This window comes from Erpetoichthys calabaricus, chromosome 18 (genome assembly GCF_900747795.2).
Source record: "Erpetoichthys calabaricus chromosome 18, fErpCal1.3, whole genome shotgun sequence".
In the NCBI taxonomy this organism is placed as follows: Eukaryota; Metazoa; Chordata; class Cladistia; order Polypteriformes; family Polypteridae; genus Erpetoichthys; species Erpetoichthys calabaricus.
The window spans coordinates 13745342-13773288 of NC_041411.2; the positions used below are offsets into that span (position 1 = coordinate 13745342).

The 27947-nt window shown below is 38.4% G+C and overlaps 1 protein-coding gene across 2 annotated transcripts in view; it reads left to right on the forward strand.

The window, feature by feature from the left end:
• The first annotated feature begins 16 nt into the window (after positions 1-16).
• Positions 17-27947, forward strand: part of rhof (ras homolog family member F) — a 69438-nt gene continuing 41507 nt past the window's right edge. Inside the window, exons 1-3 of one of the 2 annotated variants that reach the window (XM_051921359.1) lie at positions 17-802; positions 1406-1530; positions 25312-25471. In XM_051921359.1, coding sequence (XP_051777319.1) covers positions 25337-25471 — 135 coding nt within the window. In that variant the 5' untranslated portion in view covers positions 17-802; positions 1406-1530; positions 25312-25336. Of the gene's footprint in view, positions 1531-25311; positions 25472-27947 lie in introns of both variants that reach the window. The other variant, XM_028824156.2, reaches the window with a different exon arrangement.

Sequence of the window (27947 nt, forward strand, 5' to 3'; positions counted from 1 at the left end):
CGACGAATCTGCAACACTAGATTTACCCGAGAGGGAAAAAAAATGTGTCTTACAACAAGATGGGCAAGAGGGAGCTCAAGTTTAGCAGACTGGGGCCGTGTGCTTGCTTTCCTATCCCGTGTTTCAAATTGGGTTTTGACATCTGTGTGCCAAGTCTTGTCGATTCTGTTGGTTTATGCTACCTTTTCTTGCGGGGCACCGTGCATCGACTGCGATTAATAATGTATTTACTTATTCAAATGAGACTCATGCCAGTAGCCAATCAAAAATCGGCTCGCTTTGTTTTGCTCTCTTTTCTATTAGGAAAATACTTTAATTTTGTTTTGTTCTTTTTTTCATTTTTGAATTTTCTTGAGTGCTCAATGCGTATGTGGTGCGGTGTGATCCATTGTGATCACTTGTCTGAAATTTTGCAGTACTCGGGCAATTGGCTGGTTAAAGGCTGGGGTTCTCTCGACCAATCAGCTTCAAGCTACCATTTTGGCTCCTGCTATTAGAAAGCTGAACGGAGACATCCTTCAGCAGAAAGTAAAAGGAGAGGCCAACTGTTCAGGCAGCCATTTTTCTGCAATGGAAGCGAATGGCCAATATGTTGTTTTTTTTCCTTTGTTCCAAAAAAAAAAAAAAAAGGGATCTTATACCTGACTTCAGCATCTCTTTATGGACTTTTTATCAATGTGTCATAATGTTTGTCATCATTTTCAGGATTTTCTGAAGAATGAAGATAGAAATGTGTGGATTATATCCCATTTTTTTATTTGGAATCCATCTTTGTCATAACTAGGTCATGGCACACCCTTATGTCAGTAATCATTTTGAACTCAATCTATTAAATAAACAGCTTCTTTTTAGTGTTTGAACTGCTTAATATATATTGTAAATGAAAAGTACTACAAAGATATTAAAAAGTATATTTTATATATTTTCTGAAATGTACACTTCAGAAAGGCCATGCAAGTACTAATGCATTTTTTTTGTATGTTAATGTTTAAAAAAAAAAATAATGATGTAAGTAAATTTTGAAATAGAATTTTCCTAGAATATATTTGTACAGATTTAATGTATTATGTGGGATATTTCTTTACTTGCATGTAGTCTTGCCTGTTACTTTAAAATAGAAACATGGATGTTAGCTTCTACATTTTAATATGACGACAACAGGCCAAACTTAAAATTCTAAATACATATAAGCCTGTACCAGTTGGTTTAGATCTTTTTTTTGGGTCAGAATGGAAGCTTTTTGACTGTCCTGCCCCCTTATTTAAAAGAATAACTAGTATGTGGGGAAAAAAAAAATTTGTTAGGCAAATTGTGTGGCCAGTAAAGCAAAAGAACCTGAAGTGGGTGTAATACGACTTCCAAATTGTAACAGATCATCTTTGGGACATGGCTTTTCTTGTTTCAGGGTTCAGCTATATGGTATGCTGAAAAAAGCAAGATTGAAAGGCATCCCTGGAGTTAGTGCATTTGATTGAGACTAAATGAAAGTCGACTCTTACTATATAAAAAAAGGTTTTAGCTTCACAAAAGGTAAGTGAAACTATCTGACCTTGTATCAAGGTCATTTTTTTTTTTCAATTTTAGCCTCAATAAAAAGGTAGTCGTCCCCCCCCCACCTCACCCCCTCCAGATGTGTCCACGCTAAACTTTTTAGCTCCTCATTATGGACTTTTAAAGGGTTCTCTATAATTCAGCATTCAAATAACTTGTATTTTAATTTTTATATCTCTTTAAATGAAGCAGGCCCGTGTTAATAAAAAAGGAGGACACGCACTTATTTAGAAATGCATGAAATTATGGCAAATAGGGTATCTTCCTTAATGATTCATCCTCATTAATCCTGTCAAGAAGCAGCCTTCTCTCTACAGTATGGGGATGTGTCTGGGTGTCTGCAGTCAGTGTTGTCACACTACTGCACTGATTGGCTTTGGAAAGGCGTTCTAGCAGAAAAGAACACACCAAGGATAATAAGCAGGGCAAAAATGTGCTCCTGCTACACACTGATGGACAAATGGCAAACTGGGCTGCTTTTTCCCCTTTAGCAGGTCAAACAAGGTATTGGAGCAAAGTCTCTTTCAAAACTTTTTTTTAACCAAAATAATGACACTGAGGATTGTTCAGGGAATTTATTCTAGATATGCTTAGTGGGTTACATTACTGTTTAAAGCCAGCATGCAGTGTTGCCTCCTTTTTTTTATGTTAGAGCAGTACAGAAATGAGTGTGCAGCCTTATCTGGTTATGTTATGTAACTGGTGTAAATGGACTCTATTTAGTTTCAAAAAGTCATCAAGAATGAGAAGGGGGGAAAAAATGATCAAAATAATTTTTCAGGCAGCTGATAGGCTCATGCTCCATTCCTAGTCAGATTTTCATTTTTTCCCCTTTTCTACTGTGAAATGTGCAGTTCAGCTTTTAATGGCTTCTGTCTCTACTGTGCTTCAAAATGGCTTCCATTCAGAAAAGACAGCTTTAGTTTGTGGGCAGTTGGGGGTGGGGATTTTATTTTATTTTTTTTTTAAAGCTCCATAAGGAGGAAAAGAATATTTTTAATAACATATTAACTAAAATAAGCAACCATTTATTATTTAATAAGTGAGTACTGGTATTTCTTCTATATGCGTGTGTATGTAAATAGTTGTATCAGTATAAATGTGTTTATGTAACATAGGGAAGAAATTAGGTGAATGTTAATTACAAGCTGAAAAGTGAAATGTCAGAAAAATCATGTAAGGTTCAACTACCAATGTTATTTCATGATTTTTATTTCTAAATTTTATTTTTTTCTCCCCGTTTTAAAGGTACGTACTGATCGCAGCCTTGCTGCCAGTATACGCTTATCTATAATGCAGAGCTTCTGCGTACGCATCTTTTTCGTTGGCATTTAGCAAGCCTCATGGATTTCAAGTTTTATTTGCTATCCTTGTGCTATAAACAGTTGCCATTTTAATCGCACAATGCAAAACCTTTTTTTTTTTTTACCACTTGCTCTTTACCCGTCTAAAGATCGGGGATCCACTGTCATTTATATTAAGTTATTTTTGCTAAGTGCACCAGATCAAAGGAACGGTTAACAGCAAGAACGAGTTTAGTCGTAGTCTCCAGCAAGTTGGACTGCCGTCTTTTTTCCTTTCTTTCTCATTCTTTGCACAAAAGTGGATGATTTGTGTTTTAAAGCGCTCAAAACAACATTGGAAATTTCTTGTACGAGTTTCGCTGCTGTTGAGAAGTGCATAATGTAACAGCGTAATGTGGTAACAGAAAAGGATGATCAAATTCAGGAACTATTATGACATTTTTCAGAGAAGAGTGAGGCTGCAACGACGAGAGATGAAATACAGGCCGTGACGCATTCTAATTTGTTCAACCAGTGATCTCAGCCAGATAAGAACGGTATGCAATATGAAACCCCGGCGCCTTGCCAGTACACGTGAGAGGGCCGCGGAGACGTCCTTAAAGGCGCACCCTTGTAACCTCCCTTCATATCCAACCCACTCGCACCCACATGCCTCCATATAAGGGTCTTCTTGATAGTCACATGGTGACTGGAAGGCTAAAACGTTTGGGCAGTGACGCCAAAGCTTATAATAAGAGATCTCGCTCAGTAGCTTAACAAATGCTTGTTTAAAGTGCGCTCACCTGCACATCACGACAGCGCCGTGCAGCGCTCACTTGTGTACTCCGATCACGCAGACATGACATTTTTAAACGTGAGCTTGTCTGGGCGAGTAAGAACGGCTAAGGTGTCAGTTTATCTTTTTTGTCTGTTTGGTCTCGAAAAAAATTGGATTTATTATCGAAGGTACTTGACTTGTTATAAATGGTACTGTGTCCAAACCTATATATGCTTTGTTAGTTAATATAATCTGTGTCAGCAATGTATTCTTTCTGGTACTTCGGCCAGTGTTGGATTGTACCTTGCACCCAAAACTTCCAGGACCCTGATTTGGATTAAGCGAGTTCGGACATGGTTGCTTTTGTTGATGTGTTGTACGTCGGTCATTTATTAGCATGTCTCCATAGAGTATTCATAACTTGTTTCTACTCGATTCGGGCGTTCTGTTAAGTGACACCAGATGAATATTTAATTGTCGTTTAATAGAATATATACATTTTTTTAACATTCTTGTATCGATAACCCCATTGTCTCATGCAGTTTTATATTTGACCATCTAATAAAAGCTGGGTTACATGTTCTTTATTAATTGCAATTCGTGTATATTGTAGTTTTCAGATAACGATAGATTCCTGTTCATTGACAATTGGCTTTATGTCATCTGACGTGATAAATGACAGCTCCCTGGGTTTGATAATGGGTGGATATTACCCATTGCATTCTACTTAAGTACGTTACTTATACCCATCATTCTATCCATTTTTCCAACCACCGATTGTTTTTCGTAAATCTATAGCTGATATACTACTAGTATATGCCGCACATTTTGAATACATGTTTAGCGAATGTGAGTTGGTGATATATTTTGCTGCCTTGGAGTACCTGTCGCATGAGGGTGATCGGCTGCAGTTGACGATTGTTAGCGAACCAAAACACTAGGGCTATTAGACCTTTGCACTTGTGTTTGTTTATATATGTAATTATGTTAAAATCAAGCTCTCAATTCGCGTTATTCTTAAACTGATCACTTGTTCAGATTTCAAATTGATATGCGCACTTTCTTTTACTTTAGGGAGACTCCTAAAGCTAATTTTGAGCTACGTTCTGTATGAAAATGTGCTATATAAATAAATGTTGTTGTCCTACATGTAGGACTTACTGGCGGTAATGGACAGAAGACTGGAAAAAACTGGACGGAACGTAGCTCTACTCCTTTAAAGTATAATCGCTTACGGGGTGCTGAAAAACGTAATGCTCCTTATATTCTGCAGATGCTAAAAATTCATCTTAGATGTGTATATTTATATGCACAGACAGGCCGCAGTTCTTATATACCAAGTACAAAAATGTGCGAGATGTAACTAAAACCACTTAAGAAATTTTGCGGCGGTAATGGCAGGAGCAGAAAAACTATGAAAATGCTATGCCGTTCGTTAGCTGCTGCGATGCACAACTTGCCGCATCCCGTTCTTTCGCTGTAAATTTCATTTACTTGCAGTTACAACTGCTAAACTCATTTCTTTTCATGACGAGGGGCTTGTTTTGTGACCAAAATTGCATCATTGTCAGTAAACCCCAAAGAGGATTCGACGAATCGCTAAAAGCTGTGTAAACAATTCAAGGTGCCCGCCTTCTATACGCTATTCAGTCGTCGAGGCCATTCAATCCCTATCTGAATCTCGAAAAGTGCGGGTTATATCAGAAACACACAGGAGCCGCCACCAGCGCTCTACAGCGCCCACTTGGTTATTTTTAAATGCCTGCTGCGTAGAGATTACTGGGTGTGTATCTTTTTCTCCAGTTCCGGGAGAGGGCGCTATTTGCCGGTACAACAGACGCCAGACGAAACGTAAGTTGATTAAAGCGTACAAGAGTCGTGCCAGTTACAAGCGATGCTTATCAAAGCATATCGATCTAAGTAACAACACAACTGAACCTGGTCGGTGGGGGTAAAGTCCACTCTGAGTTGGGGAAAAAAGTTTTGCAAGTCTAAATTCTGATTGCAACTGTCCGAGGTCTGTTACATATTAGCCTGCTTGTAAAATAGCACAGTGAGAAGAGATTGCCAAAGTTACATTTCCTATTCATTTTAGCTGTGTTGCTGAGACAATAAAACCATAACAAAACAAATTACATAAGCAGTTAATAAAAATAAAGCCATTCCCAGACTATTTCACTTACAAAAATGGTTTAAAGGCTTCAGCCTCAATATGTTCTTAGCCTGCTTGGTCCAAGTAGCCAGAACAAGTTCATCATACAGTACAATACTTTTTTACAGGAGTCTGCAGGTCATGATTACATTTAAATGGGGTGGTGATGCTGGTTATCCCTGCTGCCCGGAGGCCTGGATTTAATTCTCAGCCTTGCCACTGTGTGTATGATATTCACATTTTCCCTATAACTGCTTGTGTTCTTTCTCTAGGAATTCCACCTTCTGCCTACATTTAAAACACATGCATGTTAGGTGAAATGGCTACGTGCAGGTATAGGTACATGCATGAGTATACCTGTGTTCATGGATATAGGAAATTGCTCCTTGCAACACTGAAATGGAAATGCAGGTAAGAAATTAGATCGATCCGTTATTAGAAAAAGTTAACCTGGAACAGTGTCTCTCAACCACGAACATCCTGGTTGCGAGTTGTTTCTGTATATAATGGAAGTGGGTCGAAGGTTCTGATGCTCACCCTTTATTCACCCCCCACCAAAAGATTATGCTCGGTGGAAGGGATGGTCGTGAAGATACTTTCAAGGGAAAAAGTAGAAAGGATAACTAACACTGAACTAGAGTATTTCATAGGTTATCTACTGCTTTCTGCTGAAAAATATAAAAGCACAACTACTATTTGTAACTAAAAGTTCAAGTAGGTAATGTGCAACATTGGGGCCGTCACTATTTTTTTTATACTGTTTGCACTCCACAGCGTTACTTGCATCTAGATATTACATTTTTATTTTTTAAATTGCTATTTTCATTTTTTTGATGATCCTTTTTTCAAAGTGTCATTGCATCAAGACAAATCTCAGAGGAACTGCACAAAGGACAGGTACTGCTCAAAAATTAATACATGCGTACTGTTCATCCTTATGTTTCACTGTGTATGTTTAGTATTTTGGGGGTTTTTCATTTGATGCAGCATTTGTAAGACTGTTGTTAAGGACTTGGATGTAGTTTGTAAAATAAAGATGTATTATTGTGTAAAACTGTTTCTCTGTTTGTCTTTGCTTTATGCACCTATATGAGTTGTTATTGTGTCTGCTATTCAACCCAGTCATTTATTATCCAGCCACTGGGCCATATGGGGTTCAAGGGTTGAAATCAAGATCACAGTCTTTTTGGAGGTGTTGTGCTTGTTTTACTTTCAGTGCTGATATAATAGTCTTTAGGCTCATGTAACCATGTGATACAGTGGTAGTCAACCTGGTCCCTACCGCCCACTAGTGGGCGTTCCAGCTTTCATGGTTGGCGGTAGCGGAGCAACCAAACGGCGCTGCGATTACATACTAATCGACTAATTTAACTATAGTAAGTTGTTTTATAAAGATTTATTCTGCCAAACTTAGCGAAAATCCGACATAAAGTACTTGGTAAGTAATTATTATTATATGCTTTAACTTACTGTAACTCTGCTTTATAAATTTTATTAAGTAAATTTACTTCCCTACTTTATAAATCACCATTACTGTGGAACCGGTGGGCAGTTAGAAAATTTTACTGCTAACAGATACACAAAAGTGGGCGGTGGGTATAAAAAGGTTGACTACCCCTGATGTAATAGATAAAAATGTTTTAGAAGGTGGAAGAATTAATTCAATATTATAAAATCCAGAGCATCATACAGCATATACACATGTTTAGCTATTTTAAAGTTCTCAAATGCCCTTTATACTTTTTAATTTAAAATTTAACAAAATAGTGCCACATACTTTTAAGATCAGAGCAGGGCACATAAAGTGTCTTTCACACAAATTCACATAAGCCTGGGGGAAAGAATAGAATTTCCCACCATGCATTTCCAAATCTAGCACCTTACCCACTAGCAAGGCAATGCAGAAAAAAATTGTTTTGTCGAGTTACTCCAGTTTCCCACAACACCTAGGGTAATTGGCTCCTCTAATCTCATTCAGCATTACAAGCAAGCTTTGTTATAGCTATGGTCAACCCCAGTCTCTCAGCAGTTGCCACTAGAACTGGTTTTAGCTCCACACAACTCTAAAGCAAATATTTGACAATGCTACTCAGATCACTAGAATCAAACAATGGGATAAGTTCTGTTGGAAATATTTTCAATGGATTTTGCACAATGTCTTTTTAATGACAAAACTGGTTCTAATAGATGCAATATCAGTCTGGAATTATCAGGAGCATAGAATGAATCTGTGCCCTTGTGCTTTACGTTCTTCACTTCTTTATACTTGGGTGTTCACCAGAAGGCCCATTCTAGTACAGTTTTGTTTGGATGGTGTTGTGTGTTTCTGTGAACACAAGACCACCCAAAACTAAACCACTATGCTCAAGCTCCTTGCAGAACCATATTACAGCAGCACGGTAAAGGAGATGTTAGGAAAAAATATAGTAAAGGAGAAGCAGGTGAAAGATGTTGGCATCATGGTTTTGTGGAATTGTGATGAGCAACATAAAACCTGAGAAGTCAAATTAAGACTGCAACAGAACAAGACTTTAACCCCTTCCTGCTAAATGGACAGTGGGATGGCCGTGTGTGCACCTGTCTAATCACAGTAACAGTTTATCAGTGCTTAAGCAAGGCCCAAGTGCCTGTCACTCTGACCTTAACATGGTTCACGAGTTACCTAATTCAGTCATCAACTGATGGACATTACCAGTAGCACAGGTGTCTTAAACTTGATCATTAAAGAAAACAGCAGCTTTTGGATTTTATTACTGCCCAAGCTTGTCATATGAAATTTAAGTCACTTGTTCCCTTAAATTCCTTTCTTAATAGGGATTCTTGATTCTTTACGTTTGAAATCATGAGTATTTTCAAATTTTACTCTTCAGGTACTTCACAATCCATGTGGTTTTCCTGCACCCATTTAACATTCATTTCTTAAAGGTGGAGTGTAGAAATAACTGTCATCTCTGCACACATCTATAGCCTTTAAAAGGGGAAAAAAAACTGTATTCCAACTCGGGATCATGGGGAATTTCCACTTAATTACATGAAGTGTGGACTGCTTCCAAAAGAGGTACTATGTTTAGTGTTCTTTGTATGTGTGATTAGACAGCAACTTTGTAATATTTGTAGAAAAACAGGTCAGTTCATAGTTAGGTGCTCAAGGTTTCATGTCACATGCCTGAATACTGGAAACTGACTGTACTATACAATAATATTTAAACAAAATGGAATAAGCCAGTTAGCAAGCATACACAAAATACAGGTAAATCCAATTACATTTGTAAAGAAACTGAAGTTGATCAAGTTATTGCCTGATAGGTGGTTAAACATACTTATCATGTTCATGAATATAAATGAGAATGTGATTAAAAAGTTCACAAGCAGGATTATCCCTCTGATTAAAGGTATGGATAGAGCAAATATCACATTCAAGTTTACTGCCCTGTATATAGCGTAACAAGACTGTTATTTGCTTATCTCCTACAGACCAGTGGTTAGGCAAATAAGAGATAGTGAATAATATACCAATAGGCTCTGTGACCCTTAAGGAATGGGGTGTGAGACCACTGGACCAAGAGGATCATCCACTGTTTTACATGAGCTTGCATATTTGTCCAAGGTGTCTAAGAGAGGGACACAGACTCAAAAATTGGTACAAGTGCTCATCAAGGTAATGTATGAAGTATTCTTTCTTGCTGGATTTAACCCCCTCATACAAGTATTGGCCCTGCCTTGCGCCTGATGATTGCTGGGATATGCTCCAGCTATCCTGCAAACATGCCCTGGATAAGATGGATGAGTGGAAGCATGGATGAATTAATTAAATGACATGATGGTGCAGTGATTCGTGCTGCTGCCTTAAAGATTCCTGGGTTTGAATCCTATAGCAGGTTGCCGTCTACGTGGAGCCTGCACATTCTTCTCCGAGTGGGATTTTCCTCCAGTTTTTCCTCAGATATCCCAATAGATTTTTATGTTAAGTTTTCTCAGTATGGAAGTGAATGTGGTTAGGTCCTGTGATGGACTCAGCTATAGGTTCCACCCCCACTACTCTGAATTCAATTAGGAGGGCATGAAAGCACTGTATTAGGAATTAACTGGGCATGACATCATAAGCACTGAAAAATAACAGGAAAAAATATGGGTCAGAGAAAAGTGTATAGTCTATAAACAAGAGGAAAGAAAAATAATGTCATCGGATCAGATTTTAGGCATATATTTGTAAAACTAGGGGTCAAAGCACACAAATGCCAATCAAAACCGACTTTAACCTGTGTCTATCTTTCAGAGTAGCTCATCCACAACCTGACTCCCACATACTACATTAAAGCACCCAGATATCCCTTTCTTTTGAGATAGAACTCTGTTCAATCACCCAGTAAACCTTCCCTCAAACGTCCCTCCAGATTCTAGTTTCAACGAATCTCCGAGTGACAGCAGCTGTAAACATCATCTGAGGATCAACATCAAAGTCGTTGGAGACAGGGACACCAGGCTAGAAGAATTCCTGAGGGGTTGTGATGCACCCTTAATCCCATGTAGTCATTAAAGAGCCTGTATTTTCTGGGGTGCATGTCTTAAATGGGCAAAAGAGTTTCCCACATCATCCTTTTCCTAGTCCGGGATCATGTGCTGTTTTCTAATGGCTTGTATGATATTTTAGGTGCAGAAGTCTGTACTCAGTGATTGAGATGAAGGTTTGAGAGAAAGAAGAACATCTTTTGACCCAATCAAGAGTGTAAGGTATCTCAATCACTGAGTACAGACTCCTGCACCTCAGTCCATGGTGGTTTGCCTGATCACTAGTAACCCTACAGTAATCTCTCCCAATATGCCACTCTCCATCTTTCTTGCTCTGATGCCCTCCAAATGATGTACTTCCCAGGCATAAATTGATGGTACAGGACATACTACCACCCGATGGTATCCTCCTTCCTGTGCAGGTATGGATTTTTATTTCCCAAATGTTTGTGTGGACTTCCCTTTCTCTCATAGGTTGGTACTTGGCTAGGCCCTAGTGTCTAGAGCCACCCTTCAGTCTGTCAATCCCCTGTCAAGTAAGTACGCCTTCAGAATATCTCTCTATTATAATAAAAAAATCCTGGGACGAGACATGACTTTTTCAGAGAGTTACTTTCACATCTGGTGAGACGAGACTTTTTTGCCAAGAGATTTAACCAGGCGCAGGGCCGGAAATAAAGGACAATGAGAAGATGACAAAGTAGAACGTCGTAAAGAATTCACAAACGTTGGTGTGATACACAGGCAGAGCAGGTTAGAGATAATGAAGTACTAAAATTCGAAAGTCTCCAAAAAAAATGTTAGTAAAATTTCGCATTAGCAAAAACAACCGGAAATTATTACTCGGTGAAATAACAGAACAGCGAAAAGAGATTGAATATATTGTTTGGATTTAAACTTTAAGTCAGAGACTTGTAGATCGTTTAATTTGTGTTGCCATCAGGGAAAAGTAGTGTTTCTTCCCAGTGAAGAGCCATATCCGTGAGAATTAAAAGATTTGTTGTTTGGTGAAAGTGAAATCCACATGCGCGAGTGGCAGAGACGTGAAGTGGCTGGTATGTAGCGCAGGCCAGGGGGTTTGCGAGCAAAGTGAGCAGGGGGCAAAGCCCCCTAAGTAATTTGAATGATAAAAAAAACAATGTGGACTAAAACAAACCCTGGTGGCCCTCAAGGTCCTGCATAAAGTTACAACCCACAGCATTTAAGTAAGATTGTTAACCAGTCCCACACTCTGACTACTTTCAAACAGAAAGAAAAGATTGAGCATGCCTGAAGCACTGGGTAACCTGTGGACATGGAGCACATACAGCTCTGGGATGTATTAACATACGATATAAAGGCCTTAAGGCAGCTCAAAGTTTACTGCACCTTCTCCACATGTCCATATAAATCTCCATAAAGCAAAAATGTGTAGGAAACTTAGTCTTATCCTCTCAACATAGGTTGATATGGATGAGAATTTGAGGTCTATGATGGACTGATAATCACACCCAGAAGTAGTTCCCTTCTTTAGTTTTATTACTCACGCTGATCCACACTGTCACTGCCATCCATTATTGAACAAGCTTCAGTCAATATGGGTCCGGGAGGGCCAAAACCTATCTTAGCAGCATCAGGTATGCCATCACTAGATCTACTCATTCACACGCCCAGACTAATTAATGTGGGTCCAAGTAACAGTTGATAATAACCTAATACACATATCTGGATGTGGGAGAAAAATCAGGTTCCTAGAGTAGAAATCTGCACATTGGTTGGATGTGATTCAAACTCCAAACTTCAAACTTTGGGGCTGTGGTGCTGGTAATCACTGCACCACCATGAATCAGATTACCTGTCAGTAACAAACAAGACCAGATACACCCACAGATGTGGTAAGCTTGTGTGGCACAGCCTCTTGGTACCAGCTTTTTTCTTTGGAAAAATATGTGTCACAAAATGTTTGAGCATGAAATTTCAGTGTCAGAGTAAAACTTGGTTGCTGACAAAAAAAAAAAAAAAACAGGGTGTTCATCAGAAAATTCATGATCCAAAAAATTATTCTGAGAACAGAAAGATAACCATGCACAGATGGGACAAAATACTCATGCAAATGTTTACAAAACCACATAACAAAAAGCAGATCAAAACATTAGAATCATGAACACGGAGCTCAAAGGGGTGGGAGTCACAAGGGCACAAAGGCACACAATGCTACAGCAATGTCATCATCTAAGCCACCACTTTTTATTTCTCCTGCCCCACTCATCATGTGAATGCCATTTAATTGGTGTTGCACAGCAACAAACACAGGTGGGAGGGTTGCAGCCTATAAAGTTCTCCTGAACTCAGCTCATTTTAAATGCTGAAAACAATGGGGAGTCCCTCGCATTCAATAAATAAATTGGGAAGTAATAAGAGGAGGAAACATCTTTTAGAGGAACAAAAAACTAGGAAGCCAAGTTTAAACGAAGAAAGGTCCAATCAGCAAGAAAGGAAACTGAAACATCTAAAAAGGTAAAGTAATGGATTTGTGCTTAAACTCTCCAGGTTTTATAAGCACAAGTTAAAACACTGCCAAGCTTTTATAAATAAAGTATTCAACATGCCTGCCAGTGGTCTCTAACATTATGAAGACATGAAAAAGGAGATGTGCTTAAATTGGATGTTGGGTGTATTGTGAATTGTGTGTTCTTATCTTCAGAGGAGAGATCAGACTTATGCACATGGAAGGGAGAGATCTTCTTCTGCAGACCACTGTACCAAAATGAGTCAGAAAATTAGCACGGATGTGGTGAGAGAAGACAAGAAGTTGGAAGGAACTACAAAGTGCGAGAGACGGAGATAACATTTCTAACTACGGGAGGGCCCTTGCTGCTTTTTCTTTGAAATGAATCTAGGTAGCCTAGCTGCTTCCTGCTACCCACTGCATGACATTAGCTGTTGTATTCATATCTTTAACCACTTCAGCCTTTACCTCTAGCTTGAACAAATCTCTTTTTGCTCAATACTGTTAGCATTGTGTTGGTCCTATGGTCATACCAAGACCATACAAGTGTTCAGAAAATAACAAAATATAAAGGTGGACACATACAAGCTCCAAACAGAATAGTAAGGGTAAGACACATCAAATACACTTCTTGTTCTCATTTGATCTGAATCTCACAACACACAGAATCATCCATACGTTTATTGTTTGAGTCCTCTTACTTTGTTACAAGATTGAAGGGAGCCAGCACCTTTTCCATCATCTACAGATACAAGAACGCCAATCATTTGAGTTCACTCTTACCCACATGAGCAATTTAGAGCGAGTGTGGGTTTGGTTTCGCTGAATATTCTAATGCTGCTTTCTGGCATTACAGATTCATCTATATACTAACACCCGAATCATAAAGAACTGCTGCAAACTATTAAATCTTTGCCTCCAAATAAATGATGGAAGGCCAAAAAAAACTCTACACTGCTAGTTTTCTGATTTTTCAGATCATACCATTTCAGCTAAGAGCAAAGACAGATTAAAATCAGAAGAATCTACTGGGAGGAGGGGGAAGTTGGGAGCATGTGATGATTACAACACATTGCCACACCCACACCTTGAATAGAAAGTAATACTGCCCAACCCCCACCCACATGTCCTATAAAAGTACAAGTGTCCCAAGAAGGCTTAGCTCTTTTAAACCCCTGTAAAAACTTAGAGCTGTCCCAAGAACCCCAGAAACATCTTCAACAGTATCAGGCTTGCACCAGACCTGATGTGTGAGTGACCTAATGCATTGTATTATTAATTTGGGCTTTTTTCTCCCACCTTTCTATATGCATTGTTGGGAAATTCGTGCTACAGCTGTTGTGTGAGTATTTAAAATGCTTTTCACATATAGATGTGTCTGTGGAAAGAGGTTTCTGTATTGAGCGATACAAATTTTATTCAGTCCAGTTTCACTTAAGTGCCTTCTCTTCCTAAATTTACCTTATTTAAGGAGGTATAATTAATGGTTAATTTTAAAGTAACTATTAAGTTCAACAGAAAGTGCATGCCTGAATAAAACTACATTGTCATCCTTCCATCCATTTAGAATACAGCAGGCTGCCATTAATGTAAGGTAGAAACTAACCCAGGATGGAACACCAAGCCATCCCAGGGCATACTCATTCACTTTAATGTTGCCAATCAGATGGCACTTATCAATTAAAATTTTTTTTATGTTCTTATTAGACTATCCTACAGCAATGGATGCAAGGTCATAACCCACTGCAAATGCAACACCAGTCCATCTCTGGTAACACTCACCCAACCACCATGTAAACTTACTGTAAAACTGTGTATTAAATTATTTCCTCCTGATTAACATCAAAGGGTAGCACTGTCTGCCTCGGCAGCAGCGGTGTCAGTACAGGAACACATTCAGGATGTGATGTTAGTCTCTCTCAGGGGAAGCTCACAAACTGTGGCATAGGGCCTCTAGCATTATACAGCAAGTTACTCAGTCACTATCTTTGACCGACAGTGTCTTCCTGATTGAGTCCCTTAACCTACCCATGTGCCCAATGTAAAAAAAAAAAAAAAATCATTTAAATAATTACAGAATATTTGTTTTCCCTTTTTCAGCTTTGTATGATATTCACCACAGATTAGAACTACGTATATAAAGTAAAGCTTGTTTCTTAGTTACATTGAATGGATGGTTACTTTAGTGGTTATGTCTTACAATAGATAGATAGATAGATAGATAGATAGATAGATAGATAGATAGATAGATAGATAGATAGATAGATAGATAGATAGATAGATAGATAGATAGATAGATAGATAGATAGATAGATAGATAGATAGATATACCAAGGTGCTAAAATAAGATAATGGTTACTTTGTCTGTTGTGACTTAAAACTGTGTTTACTATAGAAAATAAAACATGTTTTTTTTTCTTTCATAGAATGTCTAATAACAGTACAGTAAGTTGTTGCATAAACTTAAAGTTTTGTCTCATGCGCCTTGGTATGGCATTTATTATAGAAAGGTACTACATAAAGTAAAGTTTGTTTGTGTGTGTTTATAACAACTGGAAGGCATGATCTTTCAAAGGTACACTCCAAAAAGGGTACTATATAAAACAAAGTTTGTTTGTACTGAATAGCTGGGTGGCTCAGTAGCAACCAATTATACAACAGGAAAACATTCTTTTAGATATATCTATCTATTAAACATAAATTATTTCGCAATTCTTCAACCATAACACAAAAAACAAACATGGCAACAAACTCTGCTTTTGTCCTCTATACAGGAACTGTCCCTCCTTTTTAGTGTGACCACTTTTTCATCACTTTCCTTTTCTTTACCAAAAACCTACTGGTGCACAAAACAGAAGTAAAAAAAACACCAATAGCATTCCTTATTTCATAAGGGGAAAAAAGTTGAAAGGTTCATATTTAAATTAGCTACTTTAAAGACAAACCAAAAACTAAGTGGCTTGTCACTAATTTTACAAAATGTAACAATAGATAGATAGATAGATACTTTAGTCCATTGTCTGGGTCATTTTGTGGATTGTTTGCCCCACTCTTGCTGTCCCGTTTGCTCTGCGCCATGAATTAAATGAAGGATTCTGAGATGCTCTAGAATGCCCTCTTTCTGCTGCTACTGGGATTTCGTACAGTTATTTAGTCATCCATTGCACAGTACATGGCTTCTATTCACAGCATGATTATTTTCTTCTTGTGTTTCAAGTGTGTTTCTCCTCACAGGCCAATGACACTCTCTGATTTGTACCTTGTAGTGAACTGGTCTTGTACCTACAGCTGATGAAATAGAAGACTCCAGCTCAATACGGCCCCAACCTAAAGAAAGCCCAATTAGAATCTGGTAAAATGGATTAAAATGCTAAATAGAACAGCCTATAACACCCTTCTCAACTGGGCTGTGGGAACTTTCATTTATTGTTTTACATGTTTACTATTCTATTTACATTAGATATGCTTTCCATATTCATTTTTTTCCTCAATATTTTTCTAACATTTGTCATTATTGGCTGCTTATCACTACAGCATGACATGGAAGAAAGTTGCAACACAAGCCATGATGCTTGACTGCACTCTAAATGCTATTTAGGTTACAATTGGACATTTTAATTCCTTTGCTTGACACAAGATTTGTATTCTATTCTGGTTTATTTTGAAAAGTACCTATCTGGGAAAGACACTATAAAATGAAACATGATAGCTTGAACTGCTGCCTCACAGCTACATGATACTGGGTTCAATTCCTGCCTTGGCCATTGCATCTATGGAGTTTTGACATTTGTGGGATTCTTTTGGCTACTCTGCTTTCCTTCCACCGTCATCATTGAGGGAGTAATGGTGAGTGAACCCATAACCATGTATTTTACAATTAAATGACATAATACGAACTATTAAAGTATATTATATAGCACCTTTCATTGATTACTGAATAGGTACAGAATGATACAATTGCTTCCATGTTTCAGAAAGAACCATCTCCCCAAAAATCTGTTCCTTGCCTTTTATCATTGTTCCATCGAGAGTGTGCTCACATACGGACTGTGTGTGTGGTATGGCAGCTGCACTTCCTCAGAAAGGAAAGCGCTCTACAGGGTCGTCAGGACAGTGGAGAGAACAAGTGGTTGTAGCCTCCCCACTCTGGAACAAATTCTACACCTCCCGATGCCACAACAAACCAATAGACATTTCACAGAATTCATCACATCCCAGTCACTGCCTCTTCCAGCTTTTCCCATTGGACAAGACATACAAAGTAATGAAAACCAGGACAAACCGACTTAAAAACAGCTTTTATCCAAAAGCAACCATGGCCCTGAACTCAGAATAAAACTGCTCCATATCAAATTCCCAATGTGCAATATAGACCTTAAGTCAACCAGTGCAATTTGTATATTTAACAAGTGCAATTTTTATATTTTGTAAAGTACTTTTATTACTATTCGGTTTGTTATTACTTTCTCTCTTCTCGTCTTTTTAACTCTTTTGCCTCACACTGAGTCGACTGCACCTTCAATTTCGTTGTTCCTTTGTAAAAGTGGCAATGACCATAAAGATCTATCCATCTATCAATTGCATATAAATTGTTTTGCCCAGATTTACATAGGTAGTGCAGACTTAACATTATCTTCATTTTCCAAATACAATTAAGTAAGAATACTTAATATAGTACTTTTTCACTTTTCCAAAGCACTATCCCAGGTGTTTTATAGAAAATGTAAAACAGTTTTCATATCTTAACAGGCAAAGTGATGATTTTAGTCCCTGGTAGGAATGAATCGGGTTCCTTGCCTGTACTTCCAGTCTAATGCCTTTTCCACTAGGGGGCAACACTATCCTGTTTAAGAAAATGAGGTGTCTTTGTGGTGGAGTTCATGGCACTTGGACTTATTTGAATCCAAGGTGGTTTGACTTTGTGGAGTGGAGTGGAGTGGAGTTTGTATGATCTCCCATGTGTCCACTTACAGTAGGTCTCCACTGACAGGTCTAAAACATGCTGCCATTCTGATTTAAGTGTCCTGAAATGGAACACTATTACCTTAACACTGGTTACCTGGCTTACAGTCATTTACTGAATCACTATTCTGAACAGAAAAACATGAGTAAAATAAACTGAAGAATAAATAGCACAGAAAAATAGTGAAAAATATAAGATAGGTTCAGATATACACAAGTTTACATGATAAATTAGAAAAATGGGTGAAAAACATAATTGACATAAATGTAACATTAGGATGAGTAAAGAAAATAACTAGTGCTAAAAGATTAAAAATCCTAGTGTGATTAACAACAAAAATATCAAAGTTACCTAATTATGGGCATTTAATGATACAAGCAAGAAAATGGCATGCTAAATATCTGAAAGTAAAATGGAAAACAACATCTAATGAAGTAGTAGACCTGGGACCTGCAGAGTCACAACCCACTGTGGTAGGATCAGGTGTACTGAAGGAACTTTTCTGGAGCAGGACACCCTAATAATACAGTATTATACTTCATAGTTTCCAATCAATTTAACATATGAGAGAGAATGAAATACATGAAGATCACTCTATGTACATGTGGAGAACAGCCAAACAACACGCAAAGGCACTGTGCCACCACCCCACCTATTTTTGTGACAAAAACAACAATCATACAAAAAGCAGCAGTGAAAGTGAGCAGCAACAACAGAGATTCAAAAGATGAAATACAAGACAAAAAGGTAACATTATCAGAAAGAACAGAGGACAAGCAAGTGAGAACATCAGCTCAGAAAGCTGAGACTGGAGGATAATCCAAAAACATATGAAGAATGCTGCCATATAGGAGACATAAGAGGTAAATGGAATCAGCTGAGAAATGTATACCATAAAGTTTACAAGGGGTACAGGTGATGTACACATTTCAATTCTGCATTCAACTTTGAGTATTGCTAAAACCTGCCAACTTTTTCTAAGACTGGGCCAAGGACTTTGTGAATGTTATGGGCAGTAGATGAACTTAAAATATGTCTAGTCACATTTTGTGGCCTACAGGTTATACCAACATTTGCAAAAGAGGTGTTCATGGTTAGCACAACATTAGAGTAAGAGAAGATGGGTGCAGGTAATTCCTTTACTGTTGAGAATGGTTTCTTCCCCTCTGGCCCCTGCAAAGTTCCACTAATAGCTGTCACATGCCCCTTTTTTCCTCCTGATCTATTTTCCACTACTTAAACCAACACCTGATATGTTCACTTTCACCTTCGTTACATTTTTCTAATAGCTTTACTACTAGACATGACACAGAGTCCATTCTACAATTATGACTGCTAATTTGTTCAAACCCTACAATCACAACAACCATACTTCACATTTGTCTGTCTCTGCACATTTGACCTGTTTTTTTTTATTACTAATGGTACTCACAGCCATTCCTTTACCTGCAAAAATCAAGATGTCATATAAGCACAGAGAGGCAAGCTGGAGCGATTTACTTTCCATATTCCTCATGGATGCAAAAATCTGTCTGGTATTTTCAGTTGAAGTTGTCAGAAATGCAGCACCTACATTCAAAAGACACAAATGCAAAACTTAGAAAATAATACGTCAGACTTCCTCTGGGGAGAGACTGAGACGCACCTCAGTTAACATCCTGCTAAAAAACTGTGGTGGATGAAACTTGTGAGTCTGAGGAACACAAAACCAAACAAAAGCTGTTTTTTTTAATGTTTACCCAATTCTATTTGCTTCAGTTTGCTTGAATGTAGCTTTACTTTAAACCTTATCTGCATATTAAACCTTATTTCCCATTAACTCAGGTCAAGATTTTACAAGGAAACATATCCCCTCTGACATCAGCGGCTATTCTGATAATCACAGAACTAGCACCACTACCTGGCGATCTTCAGCTGCCAGTGAAAAACCACTACCTGTTTTCTTCAACGCTGTGTATTAGTGTTCTATCATACACACCCATATCTCTTGAATGACTGTACTACATAAATTGAGAACATCAGTAAAGGGAACAATGGCTTAACACTCTTTAGCAACCATGATCTCCCTGCAAAGCACAAAAAAAGACAACAAGCAGGAAATCAGAAAAGCAAATCATCAAAAAAAAAAAAAAAGAAAAAAAGAAGAAGTAGAAGAAAGGAAGTCACAGTTAACGTTGCCACATCCGGGCTATGGCAGGTTTTAAAGACTCATCTGGTTTAGAAGCACCTGTCTTTTATCAATCACAATCTTGCCATTACCTGCCAAATGATTTAGCTCGACTCCAATGATGTCTGAAAAGAGGGGCACATAAACCCACGTACTGGGTGCTGCTTACACCTTTGTTTCTGAATTAAATAAAGTGGCCAGCTTCCATTTTGTAGGTCATGTGGCTCAGTAGAGAAATGCCAGGCCTTCTGAGAGTTGGAGCCAGTCGATGTTACTGTTTATATCATTTGGTGAGTTTTTGTGAAGAGGTTTAAAACATTTTTCCTTGACTCTCTATTTTATAAAGAATTGGCATAATTTAATTTCACAGTCAGTAGGTGATTGCTCTATTTTTCAACATGTGGATGTATAAGAGAGAAAATCAATCATTCTTTGATTCCTTCACAATCAATGTCAATGTCAATTTATTTATATAGCACATTTAAAACAACATAGTAATGCTGTGGCCAAAGTGCTTTACAATAATAGAATAAAAGGAAAACAAAACAAATTAACATAAAACATAAATAGAAATAAAATATATGAACATAAAATAAAATACATAATAAATAGAAGTAATGTTATATACATAAAACATAGAAGTAATGTTATATAATCACAAAGAGGAAACCATCCGTATTACTGAAGGTCACGGAATGCAAGTGAATAGAAAAGAGTCTTTAATCTTGTTTTGAACAGTTCAATTGTAGACGACTCATTTATATGATGAGGTAAAGAGTTCCACAGGCGAGGCACAGCAGCTGCAAAAGCCCTGTCCCCCTTAGTTTTACATTTGGTACGAGGGACAACCAGAGACAGCTGACCAGAAGATCTAAGCACTCTAGATGGCTGATGTAAATCATCACAACCATCGGATAATCAGTTATATTACAAATCACACAAAGATTACACAACAAGAAATCGAATACCAGTTGATAATAAAGCTATAAAGACAACCTTCCATCTTTGAAACTGAGAATGGAACCTAAACAGGTGGGAACAAAAATTGGACAGGGCCAGTCTATCACATGGCACAGTTCCTCATATATGTCCCATTTATATTCACCAATAAGCCGAACTTTACCATTTTTTGAAAATGGAAAGAAAACTGTGAGTGTCCATTGAAAACCCCACATAGACATAAGGAGAACTTGAAAGCTCCACATACACAATGGCAGATTCTCTGGTGCTATGAGATGGTATTGCTAATAACTGTGAATAAAATGCAGGAGAATTGACAATCCTTAATTTCATAAATAACAAAACAAGGCATCTAGTGCTTTTTAAATCACACATCCAGTTGTGTTTTGTTGAGAACAAGTAGCTAAAAATAAGCTTTCTGTGCTGGTTGGCTGGACACGTTTTCCACAATAGGGTGAGAAGTTCAGGAATAGGGAAGTTACTCAGTGAAGAACCACTGCTTCTTCAGTTCAAGCAGAGCCAGGTCAAATAGTTTGAGTATGTAATTAGGATGTCTACTGGCAAAAGACTCCGTGGTAGACCATGGATATACTAGGGTGTATTATATTCCCTGAATGTCCTGGAAGCATCTACAAAATTCCCCAGGTGGAGCTGGAGGATTTTAATGGGGCTCGGGTGAAGCTTTCCAGGAAGAAGTGGGATGAAAATGACAATAAATACACAGGGAGCTTTACATTGAATTAAAGAAATTGATACAAAAACATAAGCTTTTAAATCAATAAAAGGTACATAATGCCTTTCATTCCAAACACTGTGGACACATTACAAAGTATTCAAGGTTTCTCTGATATAAGAGCTAATCTTTTATTGGATATCTGTCCTGTTTAGCCACTGCAAATACTATACATTTTTCAAAGCAACAGAAAAGAACAGTTAATTAAACAGAATTCAAATTCAACAAAGACACCAATACTACAAGACAAATTTAAGCAATTAATCAGTCTTGGCCTGAAAACTGACAACCTACTCTAGCCAGTGTCCAGTCCCCATCATTTAAAGTCGATGTTGCAGTATTTCCTTTGTATTTAAAGTTTAAAGTACACAAGAGGTTCACAAATTATGCTTGCTTATCACCCATACCATGTTTCCTTCAGTCATAATGGTTCAAGATACTCCCATTGATATAGAGGCTCCATCAACTTTCATGTCCCCTGCTTTACAGTGTGCTGCTGCTGCTGCTGACGACCCAAATATCCAGATTCATGACCCATTTTTGTGATATCAAGGAGCTTCTTTCTGTTGACCTCAATGCCTGGTTATCACTACTGAGGGCTGACAGACATGTTTCTGCTATACCTGCCAGCCTTCCTCCCAAGCTTTCATATAATAGTCCTGTGTTGTCAAATGCATTTGCTGGCCACAAGAGGGTGTGGATGTTCAGCTTGATAAGGGTGTGGTGGGGCTTTGCAAAGGTGGTATGTTTGTTGGAGAGTGACACAATATCTGATAAATATAAAGAGCTTAGGGACACCAGCCATGTGAAACTGAGCAAGCATTCCTGAGAGGGGTTTCCTGCAAACTTGCTGACACAATAAGATACTGTAAGTGCCAACAAGGAACTAAAGTAATGGCAGAAACTTGCAGCATTTATGGAAAATAAAAGAATGAATACATCTAATACACAATTCCTCTATTACATATATTAAACATGATTTCTGAATAATGTGAGTAAGAATATAAGAAAGATTTTCTTGCCTGATGCCCTTTATCCATCCATCTCTCATACGTTTTCATACCTGCTTATCACGTCCAAAGTTTTGGGGAGCCACAGTCACATGAAACCTGCCCTAGATAGAATTGTTTTCCCTCTCAAGGAACCTTCACACATGCATATACAATAATGAAATTTAGAGTCACCCTTTGACCTGACAAATGTGCATTCACCCTGTAGTATAAATCTGGTGCAGATGCATACAAGTTACAAGTTTTATTACACCAGTGCATGCTGCTTCCACATGTCCTACTTTATCACCTTTTACTTAATGAAAAGGAGTTATAGGACTTTGGCTATGTTAGTGGAAGATGTTATGTTGTTCTGCGCCATGTGAGTCCATTTGTAAATCCTGTTAATGTGTCTAGGAAAATGAGTGCAGGCTCACAGGACACTAGTACATTCTTTCTGAATGGCTATGGTACAACCCAGAAGGAATGAGGAGCCAAAGGGTAAGAGGATGGTGGCAATCTCTCATGTTGATCAAACCAACTTTTAACATCAACATTTAAAGAAGGGGAACCTATCTTCCTCTCCCCTCCTCTCACCCTAAAACATAACCAATTCTAGCACATTCCATTTTCTAATTTATGTTTGGATTACAGAACCAACATTTGGGTGCTACTATATGCCACAAAACTGACACTGGGGTCCTAGCCAATTCGGTGATAACTGATGCTAGGAGTCCCATACAGGCAGAACCTAAACCAAAGACCTACTCTATTAAAAGAACTGAGATGGCCTTCCCATCCTACAAATATAACTGACAGAAAGAAAACTAATAGTAAGGTACCACCCTACACCTGTAAAGGTCCAGTCCTACAAAGAGAACTGTCTATGCAGTCCAAACCTATATCAGAAAACTCATATTGGTGTCCTATCCTATAAAAAAAACTGTTAATAGGACCAAAGCTGGTAAGTCCAGGTCAGCTAAAAGAACTGACATTAGAGTCCAATCCTACAAAAATAAATGACACTGGAGTCCAGCCCCATAAAAAAACTTGTCAGTAGGGAACAACCCTACACCTGAAAAACAACACTGACTTACATTTTATAAACAGCACTACACCTGGGGTTCCAACCCATACCAAAAACTCGACATAGGGGTCCCTGCCTACAAAAAATACTCACATTGGGTTCCCACCCTATAAAGATAACCAAAGTGAAGTTCAACTCTATTAACATAACTGATTTTGAATCCAACTGTGCAAAAATAACTGACACTGAAATCCATCCTCACTAACAGAACTGTTTGTAAAGTTCCACCTTGCACATTAAATCCATTACCAGATGTGTCCTTGCAAAGAAAACTTAGCCTGGGATCCTGAACTACACCAGTACTCAATACTGTGATTCCACACTACCAACAGAACCCACACCAGCTGCCACTGCACTGCTAAGAAAACCAACACTAACTACAATATTGGTAAAGAAAAAACAATGAGGTCCTAACATAAACCAGAAAACCCATCCTAAAAAGAGAAATGTCTTTGGTGTCTCACACTAAATGAGAAAACCTATGCTGGAGTTTCACCTTACAAACTGGTGACACTGGATTTCCACCCTATAAAAAGAACCGATTTTCATATTCATTTTTTTTTATACAGTTTATATGGTTTGGTTTTCTTTGCAAGAAAACTAGCACCGGGATCTGAGCATTGGTGAATTCGTGCCACAGTTTTGTTATGCTGTGGGAACTGATAACTGTGCCCCACCCTACATTACAAAAATGAACACTGGGATTTCCCTCTTCCTTACAGAATGAACACTTGGGTGGCACTGTTTAGTAAAAATAGAGACAAGCGCTCTGTTTCTATGTATCAGACTATAAAAAACAGCTTAACATAACATTCTAAAAACCCACTTAAACCAATTCGGAGTCACAAGATGGTCAGAGAATTTTGTGGCACCATCAACAGCAAGAGAGGAATTAACCCTGGATTGAGCACTATCAGTCGCAGAGAAGATGATAACAGTGCACTGAAAATGAACTGACTCCTGCATATGAATTAACTAAATTACCCTAGTCTATTGAGATTGACACATTTCAAAATACACACGCCAAATTTTTGCAGTTGAAGTAAATACATAGTGGAGTGCCAGATCATTTCCATTGACATTAGACATTTAAAGACAAACCCCTTACCCCCTGTCCACAAACATTGATTAAATGGAGTGAATTGATATTCTTCAAATACTTTTAACTGATGAGTGGTTTCCCCTCCCTGCCTTCTCCAGTCTCTCCCTTCCTCCCTCCCTCCCCTGTGCATCCCCCCCCCCCCCCCCCCCTCCCCCTCAGCGTCTGGCTCTGCAAAACTAAATCATACGACGCAAGCGAGGCGTGTTCTCATCTTACAGCAACAGGTTTCTGTGAAATGTGTTTGAGGTTAGCCACAGTTAGAAGCTGCTTCATGAACCTTCCGGGCTCAGCAGAAGAAGCAGAAACCTGTAAAATAAAAGAGTGAGAATAGCTTAGTGGAGTGTGACAGGAACACCTGAAAACTGCCGCTGATTTTTATATATATATATATATCTATAGATATAGATATATATATATCTACATTTTTTCATTTCTCCTTGTGATAAAGATTGGGGCATCTGTCTTCATGTAGAGCTCACCCATGTGCAGTCTCTTGGACTTCATGGACACGCATAGAAACCCCTCCTTTATGTTTTCTTACTTTTCTAGCGTTAGCCTGACTTGAGCTGTCAGCATGACGCAGAATGGAACGGTGGCAGCCAATGGGACAGATAAAGTCCAAACGGAGCTGAAAATCGTAATTGTTGGGGATGGAGGCTGTGGGAAGACCTCATTGCTTATGGTCTACGCTAAAGGTGACTTTCCAGAGGTAAGAAAGTGCTGTTTTCTTCTGAGCACGTCTTAAGGACTGTTAACTTGGTTTTCTTCATTTGTTTGTTTTTTTAACCTTGATAAAAGAAAAAAAAATGAAACAGAATGATTTGTGGCTCAGCACACATGTGTAGATCTGCTTGTGTTCCTAAAATGTGTCGCCACTAAGGTATTTGAACTCGAGGTCCTCCATCCGAGTTACTTTTGCCTAGGCTGAGACCTTTTCCATCACTGATTATATACACAGTATCTCAAGGTTGGGGGAGGGGGATTAACAGAGATGTTTCCTCATCATGACAAATACAATTTTGGTTGATGAATTCAGTACTGTGTTATATAGTGCCTGTCTCAGCTTATGTCCAAGGGAATTGTGCTTTTATTTATGTTTCTAGGTGTGATTGGTGTGATTTCTATGTGATCTGTGCATGTTCTACTGGCATGCATTTCTTTTCCTCCTTTATTAGTTGATTGCCACCATGGTGTTGCCTATGATGACAGACATAATGTCCAGTATTGGTTGCTGCCTTGTAATGGCTCCCTGCAGCATTATACTGGATTAAGCGGGTTTAGAAAAAACATGGATGAATTGCCTAAACCTGTTTTTGCCAAGATCACATGTTCGCTTAATGTACCACTTCTACTGACTCCACTCCCACTGGTTTTTCAGGCTCTTGTTCTTTTTCAACTTCTGTTTTTATGTAAATAATTTTTCCATCTCCAATTTGTACTTTAAGTTTTACATAGCATAAAGAGAAATGTGGACATTACACTGCCAACAAAGAAGTTATAATACAAATGAAATGTGCCACAGTGGACACTTAGTCTTATTGGGCAGTATTTTGTATCCATTAGTTTTCTTAGCATGGTCAGAGTTTCAAGGCATCATGGTCCAGAATGGGTGCAGCTCACACTAAATCACCCACTTTCCATGACCTCACTGGACCCTGAGGGAATGGGTAGTCTACACAAAGAAGGCACGGTGACATGACTATGTACTGTACCATAACTGAGAATATATGATTTCTTTTCTGAAAACGCAGCAAAGATACACAGTAATGTAGTGTAGCAGTAGTGACACATTACTTGCTTGAAAGTGGCATTTTTGGGATGGCTGAATAATACAGCACACCACTTGTATTATTAAGTGTGATTTTATGATGCGTCTTAATAGCCCAACATGACTTCATGGTGAATGTTTTTAAAAAGCAGCTCTATGCTCTGTCTGCAGGTGTGGAAGGGGGATGTTTGCTGAACCGTGGTATGATTTTATGCTTCTGCTAATTGTGTTGAGCATTGTCAGGGCTTTGTGCTTCTTCCATTTGCCATTTTTGTTGCCTATATACTTTTACTTTGAATTGGACTCCTGTTTTTTTTTTTTTTTTTAAAGAAAGCACAACGTTATGGTCTGGCAAGTGAAGGGCACTATATAAAGCACAGTTTGATGAAATAGAAGAAACCCCCCCCCACTTTACACTGAAAGCAATTTCCACAAATGGTTTGTCACAATTACTTTCACAGACAGGCTTCCTTTTATATAATTAGCATTCAGTCAGGGTGAGTAACCTATTCAGACTTAACAAGATTGTCAGTGATGAGAATTATTCCTATGGCTAGTCTAGCTCTTTAAACAGAAAGCCACACTGTCTCAAACACATATTCAATCAATCCATCCATTATCCAACCCGCTATATCCTAACTACAGGGTCACGGGGGTCTGCTGGAGCCAATCAGCAGGGCGCAAGGCAGGAACCAAACCCCGGGTGGGGCGTTACCCCACCATAGGGCACAAACACACACCCCCACATACCAAGCACACACTAGGGACAATTTAGAATTGCCAATCCACCTAACCTGCACGTCTTTGGACTATGGGAGGAAACCCACGCAGACACAGGGAGAACATGCGAACTCCACACAGGGAGGACCTGGGAAGTGAACCTGGGTCTCCTAACTGCGAGGCAGCAGTGCTACCCACTGCGCCACCATGCCACCATTCAATTAATCATATTTTTAAATTTGACCATAAGAAAAAACTGTGTCTAGTACATGAGACATTCCTGCTTAAAAATGTAATTTTATCAGATTTAACTGCTTCTTTCAAGAAAATAGGCAGGTAAAAAGTTATTATACACACGGTGTATTTCACTCAACGTGCAATGTACATATTGCTCAAACTCTGTTTTTGGACTAGGCAGTTTTCACTCACAGTTTAAATATTCTAAAAAAAAATCTCACTGTGGAAAAAAATTTATATACCATTGAGTCCATATATTGCAGTTTAATATCTTAAAATCTAAATGTTCCATCGCATAAACTAAACCTTCTTCACATGATAAATTACTCAGATCAGATTTGAATACTGCTGTTTGCACTGTTTGTATGATTGTTTTTAGCCTCTTTAGACCTCAACAAACCTGACTGGTACTGAATGTTTGCTCCTTGCTGGGTCAAAAAAAATATTTATTTTAAAGACT